General features: G+C 49.9%; 1 protein-coding gene across 1 annotated transcript; it reads left to right on the top strand.

Annotated features, from left to right (window-relative positions):
• The first annotated feature begins 2,858 nt into the window (after positions 1-2,858).
• On the top strand, positions 2,859-3,863 carry LOC123020790 (platelet-activating factor receptor-like). The gene has a single exon (XM_044424967.1). The coding sequence runs from the start codon at positions 2,859-2,861 to the stop codon at positions 3,861-3,863; it is 1,005 nt and encodes a 334-aa protein (XP_044280902.1).
• Positions 3,864-18,207: the final 14,344 nt, after the last annotated feature.

The raw sequence follows: 18,207 nt of genomic DNA, 5'->3' as shown, positions 1-18,207 counted from the left end.
GGACCAGTGGTCATGAAAATGGCAAATGCAGTTCAGTGTAAGTAAGGCTGTTTGCAGAGGAGGTTTTCGCCATGAAATGGCCCCGTCTCATTCATGGAATTGTATGAGGGACTGTGTAATATCTTTAAAAATCCATTAAGAAAGTAAAGATGGAACAGGTACACCGTAGCTGCCTTGAAGCAACATGGCCCGTGATTCTGCGTGGTCACAATAGTTGTGGGCTTTTGTTTTTTCAACCATGATCTACCTGGCAGATGATCGAGTGGTTTCCATCCTCCTCACTCAGTCCTCCTACTGCTGGCATGCATTGCAAGAGCCACGGTGCCTGAAATTCAATCCCAAGGGGCATTGCTGCCAGCTTGAGTTGCCTGTCGCTTCTTCACTCGTCCACACATAGAACCTGAATGGCCATAGTGGCTCCTGTAGTTGCCATTCCTTCTAGATGAGTGTTTGGTTCGAGGATTGTGGATTGTGCCATGTGGTATGGAAAAACCATAGAACAAACCATGGAGAAATACCACAACTGGGTTCAGACAACACGGCATGCCAACAATGGTAAAAGATCACCATGGCTTGTTGGTTTGGGATAGGCAGAACTGCAAGCACCTCAAAAAAAGAAAGAAAGGAGAAGAGCTGTATGATTATGGAAGTTATCTTGGGTTCCATGAAGGTGGAGTCCAGCCCAACCAATAAACCACAAGAGTTTACTGGGACAAATCTCTTGAAATGCTGATGGGGTTGAGTTGGTGGGTCCTGACTCGCAAGGGGATCTTGGGATTGTGGTGAGTGGCTTGGTGAAACTTTGGCTTTGTTCTTCTCTGGTCTGGTTTAGTGATCCTGTGTTTTGCAAATTGCCTTGGGGTCCTTTTCTGGGGTCATAGAAAAAAACAACGTATAACAAAAATGAATAAACTCCTTGCCTCCCTTATTCACTGCACATTAGGAAAAGCCTGGTGTTTTTCCTGGTGAAAGTTAAATCCTCTGCTAGTGATTCAGCTATTGGAAAACACATTCTTGCATTTCCCCCTTTGGATTGGATTTGGTTGCACAGAATAAGGGGAATTGAATTCTGTTTTGGAGATGCTTTGGGGGTCATATTCTCATGACAACAGGGGTGGTTTGAAGGCAAAAGGGGAGGGCCAAAATGCCAGAACATTTCCCCCAAAGCATTTAACGGCAGTAGTTCTTGTCTGGGGAGACTCAGTTCAGCCTTTTAGAATGGGAGAAAATAGCACAAAAGCTGTGGAATCTCCAAATGGCCAGTGCATTGGGAAAGGGGTCAGGACTGGAGGAAGGTGAATGGCTCTCTGGGGAGCCCGAGTGGATGCGATCAGGCTCCCCAGTGGTCCAGATCTGTTCCTGGGCCTGAGGTCCCACCAAGAGCCCTGCTGCTGATCAGACCAAAGGCTCATATTGGCCAGTCTCCTCTTTCATACAGTGGCTGACCAGAGGTTTGATGAGGACCATAGCGGGAACTGCCTAATATCTCCCAGCATCTGGCACTGAGGGTAGGGTGCTCTTGATGTAGGAGGCTCTTTCTTAACTTACTGAGGAGGGTCTTCAAAGGATTTTAATTTTAAATCTGTACTGTTGTTGTTAGTCAGTTTGGGCAGAAAGGGGAATACAATCACAGCAGCAAGAAGAATGGCAATTATGCAGCAGAAGGAAATTCTTTTAACATACGTGTTTTGTCTATGTGCATCTGCTTAGAATTTGTCCTCCAGGAGTACAAATCCAAGAGCATCATTTCCCCAAACTTCCTCAGGAAAACGAACTTCTCACCAGCTTTGGTAGTTTCTGATCTAAGCCTTGGACTTTTCCTGGCCAAGTGGGATGGCCTCCCAGCCCGAAGGGGGGGGGGGGCGGGAAAGAAGAAAAAAGGAGGCATTGCCTGTCAGGAAGCATCGGCTCTTGTCAGCTGTGCGCTGGCTTGGCAACGGGGACAGGGATTGGAACAGGTGAACTGAGGAGCCATTCTGGGCACCCAGACCTACTGGGTGCTAAGTCCCAGCAGCTGCTGGCTGGAGCCGGGATCCATGTCTCCCGTGAAGGGTGGCAGCTCTGGGAGCTGTCTCCTTGCAGTTGTGCTGTCCTCTCCAGCAGGGAAGGCCCTTCCAAGCCTCAGAAGAGGAGCCAGAGACTTGGATGACTGGGAGGAGAAGTGCAGACCCTCTGGAATTTGAGTGGGTTTTTTCTTGGATTAGAGCTTTCTGGCCTTAGCTGGGGATTTCCAGCATGTGTGTGTGAATATAATTCCATGAGGCAGGACTTCTCCAATGTGTTGGCCTTTTTGCGTGCCCCCTCTTGTCTGTTTCTGGCTCTCAGTCTATACATTGGTTCAGCCATTTACCATCTACACTCTAAAAGAGCCTTCCCTCTGGAGCTGGTGGACTGCAGCTCCCAGCATCCAGAAGGCACCACATCAGGAAAGGCTACCTCTTAAAACCATTTGCCCCTCCCAACCAGGAAATGTGTTGCTTTTCTCTGTTCATCTACCCAAAAAAGTGTATTTTTGTTTGTGTGTGCAATGCTCCTTTTATTGTAACGATGTGTAAATGGACTGTTTTTAGACTAGCTGTTAATTTTAGTTGTAAAGAGGTGTAGATGGACTAATTTTAGATCAGATTATTGTTCAGATCGCGACGCTTCTGCTCATGGGTAGTGTTCCTTCTCCTGTGAGGTGTGCTCTCCGTTTGTCTCCACTGTTCTATGGATGGACTGGCACACTTGCTCCCGTCTGCCCACCTGTGGAAACCCTCGGACAAGCGTGCTGCCTCCTCCGGCACTCTCATTTCTCGCCACTTCTGTTGTCCTGTGGCCTGATGCTCCCTCCCTCCCTGTCTTTCAGCAGCACCGAGATGAACAGCTCCTCCGTGGCAGGTGGCCGGTGCCAGCTGAATGACCCCGTGCAGTTCATCCTGGTCCCAGTTGTCTACTGCCTGGTCTTGTGTGTGGGGTTGCCAGGCAACCTGGTGGCGCTGCTCGTCTTCGTCCAGAGTGGGCGGGTGAGGAAGGCTATCCGGATCTACCTCATCAACCTCACCCTGGCAGACATCTTCTTCAACCTCACCCTGCCGTTCTGGATCCCTTACTACATGGCGGAGGGCCACTGGGAGCTGCCGGAACCCGTCTGCCGCCTGGCTGGGGCTGCCTATTACTTGGCCACCTACAGCGCCATCGCGTTCATGACGCTGATCAGCCTCAACCGCTACTGCACCGTTGCCAAGGTGGAGCTGGCTCTGAACAGGCCCCAGGGAGCCTTCGCGGCCTGCACAGTGGCCTGGGGGTCGTGCTTCGCCTGTGCCGTCCCCTCCCTGGTTACGCAGCAGACGCACCAGGCCGAATCCGTCAACCTGAAGTGCTTTGAGCAATACTCCGGGAGGAGGAGCTATGCCTACGCCATGGTGCTTCTGTTTGCTGCCTCCTTCCTGGTCGTGCTGGGGGCCTACCTGTCCATCATGAGGTCTCTCTCTGCTGCAGCCAGTGTCTGCCAAGGTGGGCACCGCCGGCGGGCCCGCGCCCTGGTCCTGGGCATGCTGCTGGTGTTTGCGGTCTGCGTGGCCCCCTATCACCTCTTCCTGGTGCCCTGGGTGGCTGACCAGATGTCTGGCTCGGGGTGCAGCCCTCCGTCGTTCCTGGACAACCTGCACATGCTCAGTGTGGCCCTTCTGAGCCTCAACAGTTGCATCGACCCACTGATCTACTGCTTCTCGCTCAAGCACTTCCGGACTGATCTGTGGGCAATGGTGCGGAGGGCTGCCTGGTGCCACCCTCTCCCCCTGCCTTCTGTGCCCCCTCCACTGCCCCCGTTGGAAAACAGGTTTCCACCCAACATGAGGTCCTCTTCCTTAACCTCCTCATAGCTGGGTGGGGACAGGACCCCTGCCTCAAGTGGTCCCGTGTCCTTTCCTCCTCGTGCCCTTCACTGACAGTTATCTGGGGAAAGAAAGACTTCGTGGGTTTGGGTGGAGGACTGAGTGATGTGCCAGAACTCTCTTCTTGCCTCTGATCCACACTGGTAGAAATGAGTGTGTCCCTGGGTGTCCTCTTTAGCAGAGGATTATTCTCTGTTTGAAGGGTTGTCCCATCTAAGTCCAGTTTAAAGATCAAGAGCCATCCAAATGGCGCCAGCCGCACAGCAAGCACCTGGGCAGCAAAATGGCAGGCGGGTCAAGGCCACCATTTTCCACCCTGTGGTGGGATTTGCTGTGTTTCTAGCATGGGTATTTCTAAACCTGCACCTATACCTACAATTCGCACCCAATTATACGTAAACCAGTGTCTTTTATCCACACTTTGGTGCATGTTTTCACTTTTTTGGCAATTTGCTGGTGACCACGGCAGCTGAAATGGATTCGCGAGGAGTGGATTTGGTGACATCAGAGACTGCTGAGACTGAATGGCTTTGATCCACGACTCATGGTGAAAAATCACTCCGAAACGGCCTCTGCAAGGTCATTTACCTTGTGGTGGCTGCCAGGTGCCTCTCGTGAGGAACCTCTCAGATGGTGACAGCCACTTGTACTAGATCCTTTCCATCCGCCAGTCCGTGAACCAATGAGTGAGCAGCTGGGCACGGCAGCTGTGCAGCTTGCCCCTGGCCGTGCTGGAAGGAGGGCAGGACACCCCCAGCTGTCCCCTCTCCTGGGACACAAACATCGGCCTGCTGGCCTCACAGGTGTGGCCTTTCTCCCTGTGCTGTGCTGGGCTGGGCTGCCTAAACTAACCTGGGCGTGTGCAGTTACCCCTCTGGGTGGAAAATATGGCACTGAGCATTGGACAAGACTTGTTGCATTACAGGGAGGACGGATAGTTCAGTGGTAGAGCTTTGCATGTAGAAGGCCCCAGGTTCAATTCCTGGCATCACCAGGTGGGGATAGGGAGAATTCTGCCTGCCCACCTGGAAATCCACTGCCAGCCTGTGTTGCCAGTGCTGGGCTAGATGGATGAGAGACCAACTCAATGGAAGGAAGGTTCCAATGCTCTGAGAAGGGGGAAAATCCTTATATCAGCTCTCAGCAGACTGCATCTGATGCAGGGTATTCTGGTTGTTGACCACTACTGGACTCTGTAATGGGTGCTTCCAGTCCCTGCATCACTCTAGTGCTTGGGGTGCAGATGTTCCATCACCAGAGGTGGGTTTAGGGGGATTTACTGAGTAGCAATAAAGCGGAGGGGAAGCCAGGGGAACAGGCTGCCATAGCAACAGCAGAGACTCTTGGGAATGGGAGACAAGAGCAAGGAATGAAAGAAGGAGGACTGAGGGTGGAAGCAGAAAGCAGAAGCGTCTAAACTGGAGGACCCACTTTCCCGCCTCCACTTTCCATGTGTGTATATCAGTTAAAAACGAACAAATGAAAACAACAACAAACAAGAGCATGGCCATAGACAGGGATGTCCACTAGCTGTTTACTTGTTTCCCTGGGCTGGCTTCACATAACTGGCCCAAGCTTGCTTCTCTAGCTTGCAGTGTGGCTTTCCCCTTTGGCCTTGCACCCAGCTGGAATGTGCTCCTCCCCAAATTTATCTGCATCAGAACTTGTCTCCTGAGCTGAAAGGGTTTCAACAACCTTTTTCTAGACAGTTACCTCTGGTGTTGTTTTAAGATGCCGACCAGCCTTTTCCAAACCAATTGCAGACTTAGTTTTCCCTGCATAGAAGAACGCAAATAAGAAAGCAGAGGCAAAATGTCAAAGGTTGACCAGGCCCTCGGCATGGCTCCCAAGCTATGCTCTGGACCTGGAATAATCAAAGAACAATTTTTAATCATTATAATTATTGTTACTGTTGTCATTTCCATTACGGCTAAATTAGTTACAATAAAAATGGAACCACATGGAAAGGTTTTCTACAGTGCTTTGTTTGTCTTATGAGTGGAAGCCACTTTGCTTCCAGGCACATCAAGAAGACCTAAGATGTGGGCAGAGGCTCAGCTCAAGTGCGGACTGGCTTTTGCTCCCAGGTGTGGCACTGAGAAAAACGCCCGGCTACCACACTGAGCAGGTAGGCTGGTTCTGGGCCACGCTTCAGCTCTCACTGCAGACGGATCCCCATCTGAGAGGCCCGGGTTCTTGGAAGAAGCTGCTGAGGTCTCAGCAAGTGACAAAGACATGGCGTGGTGATGCACCTCTTTCCACTGGGAGGACCAATGGAAGCCACAGGGTTCGAGGACTTGGGCACGTTCCGTGGAGATCATCTCCTACAGAATGCCCATTCATTTCAATGGGACCTAAGCAAGAGGGCTTCTCTCTTTGTCGTGCCTGTGGCATGTAAGGCTGTTTGGGATATGCGTGTGTGCGTGAGTATTTAGAAAAAGAGCTTATGGTTGCTTTCATAGCAATAGCTGATAAAGGCATCTTTAAAAATGCCTGGCTTTCCTCCAGACTTTCTCCGCGTTGCCATTGCACTGACACTCTTTCACAGTCCTCTGTGCTAAGGGTGGCAGCCAGAAGAGGAGGGGCACCGAGAAGCGGAGCACAAAGGAAGGGCAGGATTAGTCGGAAAGTAGAACAGTTTAACTCAGGGTGCAGTCACAGGCAAGTCTAGACAAAAATGGAAAAAAAATTGGCATGGTTGGCTAAAAGAACACTGGGAGTTGTAGGACTGTTCTGTGTCCAAACTTGTGTAGGATTGCACCTTACATATTTATAGTCTTCATTGTGTAAAACATTTGCTCACTCAGAGCAACTGGGTGGAAAGTCATGCCCTCCCCTTGGTAGGCAATGCTTTTGCTTCCCCAAAATTTTATTTTAGGATGGGAACAGTTTGGAGAAACCCTTGGAAAAGTTCCCAGAGTTGTAGCTGGATTCATCTGTTGCAGCAAGAAAGAACAAAGAGTCTTGTGGAAACTTCAAGTCAAACACATATGGAGAGATGCTATTATAAGGATTCGTTAAAAAAGGGTCTGCTTGCTTTCAATGTGCCAGTGAATTCAATGGAGTGTACTTTCAGCTGAGACTGCAGCCTGACAGCAAGATCTCAAGTGTGTTCACTTAGAAGCAAGTCTCAGCTTGAGCAGTGGAAGTTACTTCTAGTAGGTGAGTTAAGATTGCAGCCTTAAGGAATGAATATGCATGACATTCTATAGAGAAATTTCCTCCTGGAGAGAATTTTTTCTTTGTATAAATGCACCCCCATGTGGTGAAAAGGAAGAACAAGCAAGCACTAATCTGCAAATAAAGGAAAGGAAAAAGCAGAGTGTGTAAGTTTTTGGCACAGTGGCAAAAATGTGACTCAGAATTGAAGTTTCAGCTAGATAGCCTCTGAGTCTGTTTTCTAGTTTTAAATTTGCAGTTGTTTATCAAATTGTACATCACCCTGTACAAGGGTGGCTCATAAATATTTTTAATCAATAATAAATAGTGCTACAATTTTTATGATTAAAATTTACAATTTTATGATTGTAAAATAAAAATATCCTAACCAGCCTTCGCGTTTGTGCTTGTTGGTCACTCAGAGTCCTTCAGTACCGAAGCAAGATTAAAATCCTGCTGTGGATGGATGGACAACAGATGCTGGAATCACTTCAGTTTCACGCTTTCCTTGTGTCTTGAGGACCACTGGATGAGGAGCTCCAGATGGCACCTTTCTTTCTTGTGTGACTTCTCAGCATCCATCAGGCAGGAGGTCCCCAACAGTCCAGTCATGGCACCAGTTGGGGCATCGTACTCCCGGAAGGCCATGCCACAATACAGAATTCCTGACTGGGGCCTGTCCTTGGTGTACTGGTCCATGATGTATCTTTCCCAGGCTCTTTTCTGCTGTTAGAGCCTCTCAGCAGTGGAGGGTGAGATTAAAAAGCTACCTCCCTTGAAAAATTTTCACAGTGCAGGGGGCTTCTTAGTTTGAAGCCTCAGAAGGTTAGCACTTGGTTCTCTTGATGGGTGCTGGATGGCCACCAAGTCCTGCTTCCCTACCAAGCTGCTGCTGTGCCTGGCAGAAGGTTGGGTGAATATTTTCCCCCTAACTCCATGGGCTTTGCTACATTGGGGGTTCACCTAGGATGTGTGTGGGGACTACGTGGTGATGAGCGGGAGAAAAAGAGGGCAGGAATACTGGAGGATGAGAATTTCAAGGACTGCCAGGTTGATGATGTAAAGATGGAGATTTGAGGGGTCATCATCAGCAGTACTGCCTGGCCTTCTCAACCCACCAGCTCTTTCCTCAGACCGCCAGTCCCAAACCCACATTGCTTCTCCTTGCCTGGGAAGGACACTTATATAACTGTGTGGGCTCCACTCAGATATGGTTGAGGAGAAAGGGACATAAGGGTGCGAGCCTTGACGATACCTCTAGTCAGTAAGGTGGGGAGGCGGAGGAGAGGCCGCCATGGATGCGAAAGGAGGTGCTTAGAGGGATTAGATGCAAGAGGAACCTGCATAGGAAATGGGCTCTGGGGGAAATAGACTGAAGGGTATACTGGGAGGAGGAGGCCCATTTCAGGAAGATTCTTCGCAAGGCTAAGGCTGATTACAAGCTGAGACTTGCCAGGAATATCAGGAGCAACAAAAGGGGCTTCTATCAACATGGAAATAGCAAGAGGAAGAGGAGGCAGGTAGTGGGACTGCTTAACAAGGAGGAAGAGGATCCAGTGACTGATGTGAGGGAACAGGCACAGATGCTAAATGACTATTTTGCCTCTGTGTTCTCCCCAAAGCAGGACAGGAGAGATTAGAGAGGCTGGGGACTTAGGGGCACAGATTAGAGTCATCCCCCTAGAAGTTGAGGAGCTCCTCAGGGCACTGGATGTTACAAGGCACCGGGCCCTGACTGATTACACCTGAGACTACTTCAAGAGTTGGTGAGGGTTCTCTCAGGCCCACTGGCCTCCATTTTTGAGGCCTCGTGGAGAACGGGTGAAGTTCCAGAGGATAGGAGGGTGGCGTCAGTGGTTCCAATTTTCAAAAAGGGTAGTAAAAGGGACATAGGGAATTGCAGACCAGTTAGCCTTACATCCATTGTAGGAAAAACAATGGAAAAGCTCATAATAGTGAGAAATCTAGTGATGCTAGATAGGGAAGGGAGGCTGGTGGCCGCACAACATGGCTTCTGCAAAAAGAGGTCCTGCCAGACAAGGTTTCAAGGTGGCTAGATGGAGGGAATGCAGTGGATGTGGTTTATGTGGATTTCAACAAGGCCTTTAACAAAGCGCTGCATGATATCCTGGTGGAGAAACTGAGGAGTTTTGGGATACACCAAAGCACTGTCCAGTGGATTAGGGCATGGTTGACTGACTGAAAGCAGAAGGTAACCATTAGCGGGGAATCATCGGGATGGCGGCCAGTGACAAGCGGGGGTTCCCCAGGGCTCTGTCCTGGGGCCAATCCTGTTCAATCTTTTCATTAACGACATGGAAGAAGGGGTGAACAGTCTGCTGATCAAATTCGCAGACGACACTAAAACGGGGACAGTGGCCACAACTGAGGAGCAGGTACTCCAGATCCAAAAGGATCTGGACAGACTATGGAAGTGGGCAGGAGACAACAGGATGATGTTCAATGCAGATAACTGCAAGGTCTTGCACTTGGGGCATGGGAATGGGTGTCATAAGTACAGGTTAGGGGACAAGTGGCTGGAGAGCAGCACTTGTGAAAGGGATCTTGGGGTACTGGTTGACTGCAGGCTAGATATGAATCAGCAGTGTGATGCGGTGGTTAAGAAGGTGAATGCCACTCTTGGTGCATAGCCAGCAGTGTGGCTTCTAGATCAAGAGAGGTATTACTACCACTCTATACGCCTCTGGTCCACCCGCAACTGGAGTAGTGTGCTCAGTTCTGGCCCCTATATTACAGGAAGGATATAGCCAGGTTAGAGTCAGTGCAGCGAAGGGCCACAAGGTTGGTGGCCGGTTTGCAGGGGATGCCGTATGAGGCGAGACTGAGGGAACTGGGTCTCTTCAGCCTGGAGAAGAGGAGACTCCAAGGGGATCAGTTGACAACATACAGGTATGTGAGGGGATGTCACACGGAGGTGGGGAGAGACCTGTTCTCCCCTGCAGAGGAAGGCAGGATGCGCTCCAACGGAGCAAAGCTCAGGGAGCCAAGGTTCCATTTGGATGCCAGGAAGCATTTCCTGACCGTCAGGACCCCGAGGGTGTGCAATGGGCTTCCAGAGAGGTCGTTGAGGCCCCATCGGTGCGAGTGTTCAAGGATAGGCTAGACATTCACATGATAGGCATGTCGTGAGTGGAGCCGGCTAGAGCCGGGGTCAGACTAGATGGCCCGGGAGACCACTTCTGACTCACTCTGTTTCTGTGTTTCTATAGGGGTGAAGAGATCTCAAATAATATCTGCAGCCCTTCTGTGGCTAGTTTGGAGAGGTTGAATCCCCTCCCCCCCTTCCTCAAGAAAAGTCAGCTAATTTCCAAAGAGTGTCCCTCAAAATTCTTGAAGATGTTTTTGCCTGAGTATAAGCCTTCAAAGCTACCTTGGAGTTTGCTTGGGGAACATTTTGTTGGTGACTTAGAGGTATGTGGAATTTTCCCACCCCTGAGAAGTGTCATACTTCTTTTTGAGTTCCTTTGAGCTTTCTTTCTTCATTCCTATGGATGATTTCATTTGTAGGAACCTTCATTGTCTTGTTTGAGGTCAGACACGCCTAATCTGATGTCTTAGATTGCAACTCCCATTGTTCCCATCTTGCATGGATGGTTGAGGATTATGGATGCTGCAGACCAAGACACCTGGTTGGAGCAGTTTACATTAATCTGGGAGCTAACCTCATCTTAGCTATACGGGATTTAAAACTCTAAAGAAAAGGAAAATATGAACGTGTTTCTCGGTCTGTCCTTCCCTGACTCCTTTCTGCGATTTACAGTCATGCAATTCACGCAGGCCTCCACCTTGGATCGTTCTAGCAGTCTGGCTTGTGAGCTTTTCAAATGTTTCAAAGCCCAGCAACTGAGCACGGAGCAGCAAGTTTCGTTCCAGGAGCGTGTTTTATGCCACGCTCCCCATGGCATGCCAAACACAAGAACGCGTGCTCCTTGGCGGAGGCTCCACAATGGGCTACATGGGAAAATTGGCTTCTGGAAGTAGAGCTGATTGCTCTTTCTCCACAAGGGCCCAATCCAGAGATATCCACAGCTCTAGCAGAAGCCGAGAAGCTCTTGCCACGTCCTTGGAACTCAAGGCAGCAAAACAGCGTTAATTTACTTTCTACCATGTTGGCAGGGTGGACAGGACACGAGAGATGCTTCCAGATGGACTAAAGGACGGCTGTCTAGGAGGACACGAGTGAATGTAATGGTTGCAACACTTCACCCCAAGAGGCCGGGCCCGGGTTCAATCATCGGTGAATGCAGGGAGGGCAGGAAAGGAACTGCTGGAAGATCTGGAGAGTCACTGTTGCTCCTTGAGAATTACTGTTGCTGTGGATAGTCCTGGGCCAGGTGGATGGAAGGCCTGGCTCAGTCGAAGGCAGCTCTCTTGAGCCTAAGTTTGGGCGAAGAGGAATGTGACTGGCTCTGGAAACACAAACGCCCCTCAGGGCCGATTGAGGCAACTGGCTGCCCTCGCGGTGTTTGAAAGCAGCATTGGCCCTGGCCAGCTCTCTCCTTTCCTGACACGGGAGCACCTTCTGAGACAAGAAACAGTGATGCCTGTGGCGATGAGGGTTCTTGGAACTGGTTGCTCTAGAAGCTCCCTGGGATGGAGGAGAGAGGGGCGGCGGTGCGAGGACCAGCCTTGTCTTGAGGAAGCAGGAGGCACCTACCTCGGGACTGGGCTGTGGACCCGGGCTGCTGTGCCATTGCCAGTCTTGGAGAAACCACCTCCCAACCTCACTGGCTTTTTTGTACATTACGTGGGGGAGGGTGCACGGTCCAGCTCTCCTTTGCCTCAAGCAGCAGGATGTTCTGGGCTGGAGGCGGATGCTCCCGTCCCTCTTCTAATGCCCTCTGCGTTCTCAGAGCAAAGCACTGCACTTCCTTTGTAGAAACGTAAGGGCATTAGCAACTCTGGTCTGAGGCCTCTCCAGTGCGACAGTGTCTCTATGGCAACCGTCGCCCCTCAGGGCAACCTCTTGATTCTAGGCCAGCGGTTTCCAACATGCATTTGGATGGACTCCAGAGGTTCATTGGCAATTTCTTGGAAGACCCTCCTTGAGAGAATCAGAAGGGGTGGGCAAGCTTTTCTGAAGGACAATTTGCCCCCCCCCCACAGAACTGAGTTGGGTGGGCTCTGGGGGTCCTTTCTGAGATGGTGCACAGTGATGGTGGAGACCCACCATCCTGGCAGTGCCCCTTCAAACTGGCCATGTGCCACTGCAATATGCAGGGCCTTGGAGCAGTTGTTCAATGTTTCCTAGGCAGAGAACATTGGTGAAGGTACAAAGTTCAAAATCGCCCATCCATTCCCAGGAACAGGTGCAAGCAATGCTGACCCACGGGAAGAAAGGGGCTTCAGGGAGACCCAGATGGGCTAAGAGCAGGGGCTCCTTTTGTGGTGCCACATACCTGCCAGCAGGGGGCAGTGTTGCATTCCTTAGTAAGGCATCTGTTGGGGGTCTTAAGAAGGTCTACTGTTGGATGGGTGCGTGTCTGGAAAAAGAGACAAACTTTTGATTGATGTTTGGTGTGGGTCAGGTTTAATGAAGGAAAGCCTTAAGGTATTTCCAGATGGCCAGAAATGACATGAGGAGATGTGAGTGTCTTTGCTGAACATCCTCAAGCGGTTGGGTTTCCCCCCATCCTGTGGGCAATGGCTGTACCAAATGAACCTGACAGTGGATTGTTTTCTTTGGCTTCCATAACCTCTTTGCCTTTGTGCTAAAAGGACACGCACAGCACCAAGTCCTTCAGCCTCTAGAGCGCACCACGGACTTTGCAGTTGGTTGAAGGTCTACCGCACCTTCTCCAGCTTGGTACCCTCCAGCTGTTTTGGAATTCAGCTCCCACCTTCCCCTGCTAGCATAGCCACTGCTCAAGAATGGTGGCATTCTCTGTCAAGAACCCAAAACACCTGGTTGCGGAGCACTTATCTACTCTCCCCCAATGCATAAAATGGCTTCTACACACTTCAGTATCCAACCCTTATCTTCGAGCCCCTCCTCAACCTCCATGGCCTTGATATCCTGGCTGGAATTTGCCTTCCAGCTCGATGATCCTCAGGTGTCCTGCTCCATCCATATCCCTCAGCTGCCTGGAAGCTCTTCCTAGGCCAGCTTTCCTTATCCTGCTGATTTTCAGATTTTTTTGGATGGCAACTCATCATTCCCCACCACAATGATCATGGAGATGATGGGAGTTAAACTCCTAGCCTCTGGAGGGCACCGACTTGGGGCACAGTGTCCTAGACCCCTTTGTGGACCCTCTTCCTTCAAAACCCAACAAAAAGACATCCCATGTCTTCCCCGAAGGAGCCCTCTGCCGGGATGCTCAAGTTGCATTCAGTATTGCTTTGCCTGCACTGAGCTGGGAGTTGGACTAGGTTCGCGGAGGGCGAATTTGAGGGCTCTGGGGATCAATTTCTTGCTCCCACTGCAGCCACTGCATGGTTACAGCTAGTAAAACTGTACTGGTCATCCAGGGAAGGATTGCTTGAATAAAATGTCTTCAGCAGCTTCCAGAAATAAAGTGATGTGGTGCCTGTTTGAGTTCAACAGACAGAGCTCCATAGAGAAAGAGCCAGTGCACAGAAGGCACAGCTTAAAGTGGCTTTCACACAGACTGCCGGTCCATGTAGCCTGCCAGAGTGCCTCAGCTGGTGGCCACATGAACTGGGTGGGCTGGCAACAGGGAAAGCGGATCTGAACAGCCCCCCGCCCCATGCCTGGGTTAGGGACCCTGTGCATATTCCAGAGCAAACATTAAAAGAAGCTGTTGCAAGGTACCCTTGCCAGGCAGTGCCTTTTTGTCCCTAAACATAATCCAATCCAAAGGGCACCCACCTTGGAGATGCTTGAGGAATTTACTCTTTGCAAATTCCAGTATGGCTGACCTGCTCCACAACTTCTGGACGAATGTTTAGATAGGAACCTAAGTGGCCAGAGCGCAATCCTATTTAAACTTGACACTGTCTAGACAGCCATTGGCAAGATTGGCCTTGTAGCTGCAACCCTGGAAAAGTGTTCCAGGGTCGGTCTTGGACACCCTCCTTCTGCCCTTGTGGCTGGAGCAGTTTCTCCTGTGCCGTCTGCAGCTCCAAGACTGGCAAGACCAGCCTTGTCACTGGTGTGTGTGTGTTCTGGGGTCAGAGAGGGGAGGAGTGAGGTTCCATCGTATCCCAGTGGGACCCCAGCCCCTTCTCTTTGCTGGCAGATGAAAAACACCTAGATGGCTGAAACTCCAATGGGTTTGGAGGGTTGGAGGGGTGCCAAGGCAATGCACAATGTGGTCCTCCTGTTCTCTGTTAGATGCTCACAACCTGCACGTTTAGTGAGTTGCGAACAGTCACATTGGCTGGAGCTGCCCTTCGTGGATGTTTACTTCTCCAGTGTTCTGATGCCATTCTTTGCTTAAAAATATATTGCAATGTCCATTTAAAACATGTTCTGTTGGCTCTAAGTATATTTGGAAGTATGTATTTAAAAGTGCTCACACAGGTTTAAAAAGTCCCAGAGCAATGAGGAAACAGGATGGAACAGGTCAGTGAATACATGCCAAAAAAAAAAAAAAAAAAAGTGCGATGGACTAGAACTCACTTGATTCACCCCATCCCTGCCTTCGGTTAGTTGCAGCTTCACTTGTTCCATTAGCTTCAGTGGGGCAAAACCAAAGTTAGCAGGATCCTGTATACTGTGAACATGCAAGCAAAGTAACCAGAAGGGCGCTTCCGGAATCATTCTTTGCCTTTGGGAATATAATGGTGCATTTCTCAACCCTGCAAGGGTATCAGGAGAAACGACAAAGAGTGAATGTCTGTTTGTGGTTCGAAGGCACAGGAGCCCTGCCAGAAGTAAAGCTGAGCACGTTAGGCATACCTTGCTCTTGGCTGGTGTGTTCTCAACCAGCCAGACAAGTATGAGTCTCTGAACAATAGGCTCAGGCAGGTGATTTGATACCCCCTGAACAAAGCTAAGAGTCACAGTCTTCTGCATGGCTCAAACGTTTTTTAATTGAACAGCATCACTGCTCAGATGGCCAGTGCTGAGGAACTAGAGCTTCATGGGATACCTGCCCGGGCCAAGGGCCGCTCTCAGTTGCACACCAGAAGTCCAACTGTGTGCAGCTTGCAACTTTTTCTTAGCTCACCATTCTGAGCAACTCCTCCTCAGTCTTTTTGACAAGGGGAATTTAGGCCGATCAGGGTTTCTATGGGATTATATTCTGGCTTGTATTCTGTTTAATGTGATATTGAATAATTATGGATATATCGTTTTGTTTTTGTACACCATCTTGAGCCACTGGATTGCTGACATTAAAAGATGATTGATGATGAGGATAATCCTGAGCCATACAAAGCGGGTCAAATAACTTGCCCAGGGTCAGGTCAGGTTGGTGTAGCGATATGCAGACTTCTGGGTTTCACAAGGCCCTTTGTCAGTAGTCAAGTGAGGGCAAGAGCCATCTCAGAAAGGCTTCCGCAGCTTTCCAGTCATATGGCCAAGGCAGAAGGACCGCGGTATTCTCAGTGACTGCGGTCAACCAGGTGGGGCATCACATGGTTTTCAGACGGCTGGTCAGCGCCCGTGATTCTCCCTAGTGCAACAAAGATCTCCGTGTCGAGATGTGAGGCACGTCAGGGTCGTGCTCCGTTTGTGTGCTCTTTCGGCGTTAAGGCTGCATGCCAATGCGTATCGCTTGCCCGGACAGAGCGTGCTGGGGATTTCCAACGTTCTGCGCCGGACTTCCCCAACATGGGGTCACCTAGACGCACTGGCCTGCAACTGCTACTGTTCCCAGCTGGTGCAGTCATTGGGGATGAGGGGAATTGCAGTCCAACACATCTGGACGACGCCAGGCTGGAGAAGCCGGATCTCAGGCTTTGGGCTGTCACTTGACAAAATCAGGAAATGGGGCGAGTTTCACGAGGCATGACGGAAGGAGCAGTCAAGAGTGGCATCTCCTTTCTGGAGGCAGCCCTGTCTTTCTTGCAAACTGGCCATTTGCAAGTTCTGTAAGAACCAAGCACTGAATGGGGAAACACCGTAAAAATCTGGGTGTTGCCCCTCCCGTATTCTAGGCGCATCACCAGCCTTTGAATGGCAGCGGATGGCACCATCGCAGCTCGCTATTCTCCACTGAAATAAGGACCTGGGGTTATCTGATGCAGGCGAAAAGAATGGGACAGGGACTGACCTGACTTAATGGGATTGCATGGCCCCAGCATGAATCAGGGCTTCCAATGAACTTTTCCACAAACCTTGCCCGCCTAAGTGATGTTACAACCACTGCCTGCATTGGTAGCTGAGGCCACATCAAAGGCATCACCTGGGGAAGCATCACAAAAATTCCATTTACACTGGAACCATGAGGCAGAAGCAGTCTAGCACAATGCCTTGACCATTGGGTTGCCTGAGCTGATGGGTGGGTGGGGGAACTGAGCAACACTGGTGTGGCTAGAAAACTGTTGACCGAACGGTCTTGCACCTCTACCTCTTCAGATTCTTTCAGTTGTTAAGAATGCAATTAATATCCCTATTTTCTGCACCCCATCGTTTTTGCTTTATGACTGCTTCTACATTCCTGTTTTGTTAGACTGAAAAATGTCAAGCACAAAACTTTGCCAGCCCTGATACAAAGGATTGCTCTGAGTACGTACAGTTTCATACTTGAAACTGGCGTAAATCCTAGCCTTGGCATGACTGCAAGAGCACAATAGAATTTGCTTTTGCTACCCTGGTGGAGAATATTTATTAGGAAATAGGCATTGTTTGGCGATAGAAAAGGCTGCTCTATTTTTAAATGAAAAGGAATGAAAGGAGCATCTGTCACCATGTACGTGCCTAGCCCAGTGGAGACAAGTTTCCGTCTAAGAAAGACGGTAGCTCTGCAGTGACCAGTACTGGACTCAGTCATTCCCAGCAGGTTCGTGCTGAGCAGCTGCTAAGGTCGGACCTGTTTGGTAGGACACCCATCACTCACCGCTTGCTGGATGGATGGCTGGGGCCCTCTGTGGACTGCAGGGCTGTGGGTCTGGGCCCCAAAGTCCTACCACTGCTGCTAAGGTTGACCATGTTGACCCTCCCTGTTGAGTGGGGAAAAGGGAGAACGCGAGAGCTTTCTCAGCGGCGGGTCCCCAGCTTTGAAGTGCTTCCTCAAGGGAAATTGGTCTAGTGGCCACCCTGCTAACCTTTTGGCACTGGGGAAGATTTCCCTGCTCTCCCAGGCCTTTTAAATTTTTCAGATCTTTGAAAACATGTTAGTGTATTTATAGAGTTTTTTTTCCTTCTATACCAGATATGCTTGGGATGTTGACACATTTATTCATTTTCTATTTTTGATTTCATTTGCAGCCTTATTATTTTCCTTGTAAAATGTCTGGATGCATTTATTCCTGAGGCACCAGATAAATTGCATGAAATGTTTTTAACCACATATTCTGATGGTCTCCTCCACTGCTGTCTGCTGCAGAGGGGAATGAAAGAGGCTTCTTGGAGTGGGAAAACTTCTGGATAGCAGGATGGGCACTGGTGCCCTTTGATCCCATTGACTCAGAAGAGGCTAGCCAGAAGGGCTACAGATGGGTGCTCTGTGGAGGCGTAGGCTGGGTTGGGCTCAGAAGCAACGCCCTGGCTGGACCAGCAATTGCCTTCCCACCTCTAAGCTATTCTTGTCTGCGTTGTAGTGGAGGGCAGTATTTATTCTGTGTTACACAAGAAAAAACAAACTGGCTGGTCAAAATTCTGCTGCAGGAAAATCTGGATTTGTGTATTTTTGTTCATGTACGGCCCACCTTTCTTCCGTCATGGAATTCAAGGCAGCACACATAAGGTCTCCGTCCAGGCACTGATCAGAGACAAACAGTTGTAGCTTTGGGAGGGGTCCGGAATTGTGCCTTCTGACATTAGTGCGTGATGTGCAAACATGATGTATTTTAACTGCCTCTACCAGAAATTTAATGTTGCATCTCGTGATGGGGGAGGGGCAAAGTGAAATGATGCCCTTCCCTTTATTCCTGAAGTTTTTACTTAGAAACAATCCCCCCCTCACCAACTTCTGAGATCTCACCAACCATTACCACACATGGTCAAGACACTTCCTACCTTCATGGCTGTAAGGACCAGAAACTGGCCTCTTAGGTGAAGAAGAAAAGCTAAATTTTCTGG

This window comes from Varanus komodoensis, unplaced genomic scaffold (genome assembly GCF_004798865.1).
Source record: "Varanus komodoensis strain SLA01 unplaced genomic scaffold, ASM479886v1 scaffold15, whole genome shotgun sequence".
Taxonomy (NCBI): domain Eukaryota; kingdom Metazoa; phylum Chordata; class Lepidosauria; order Squamata; family Varanidae; genus Varanus; species Varanus komodoensis.
This window is presented reverse-complemented; position numbering and strand designations above follow the sequence as displayed.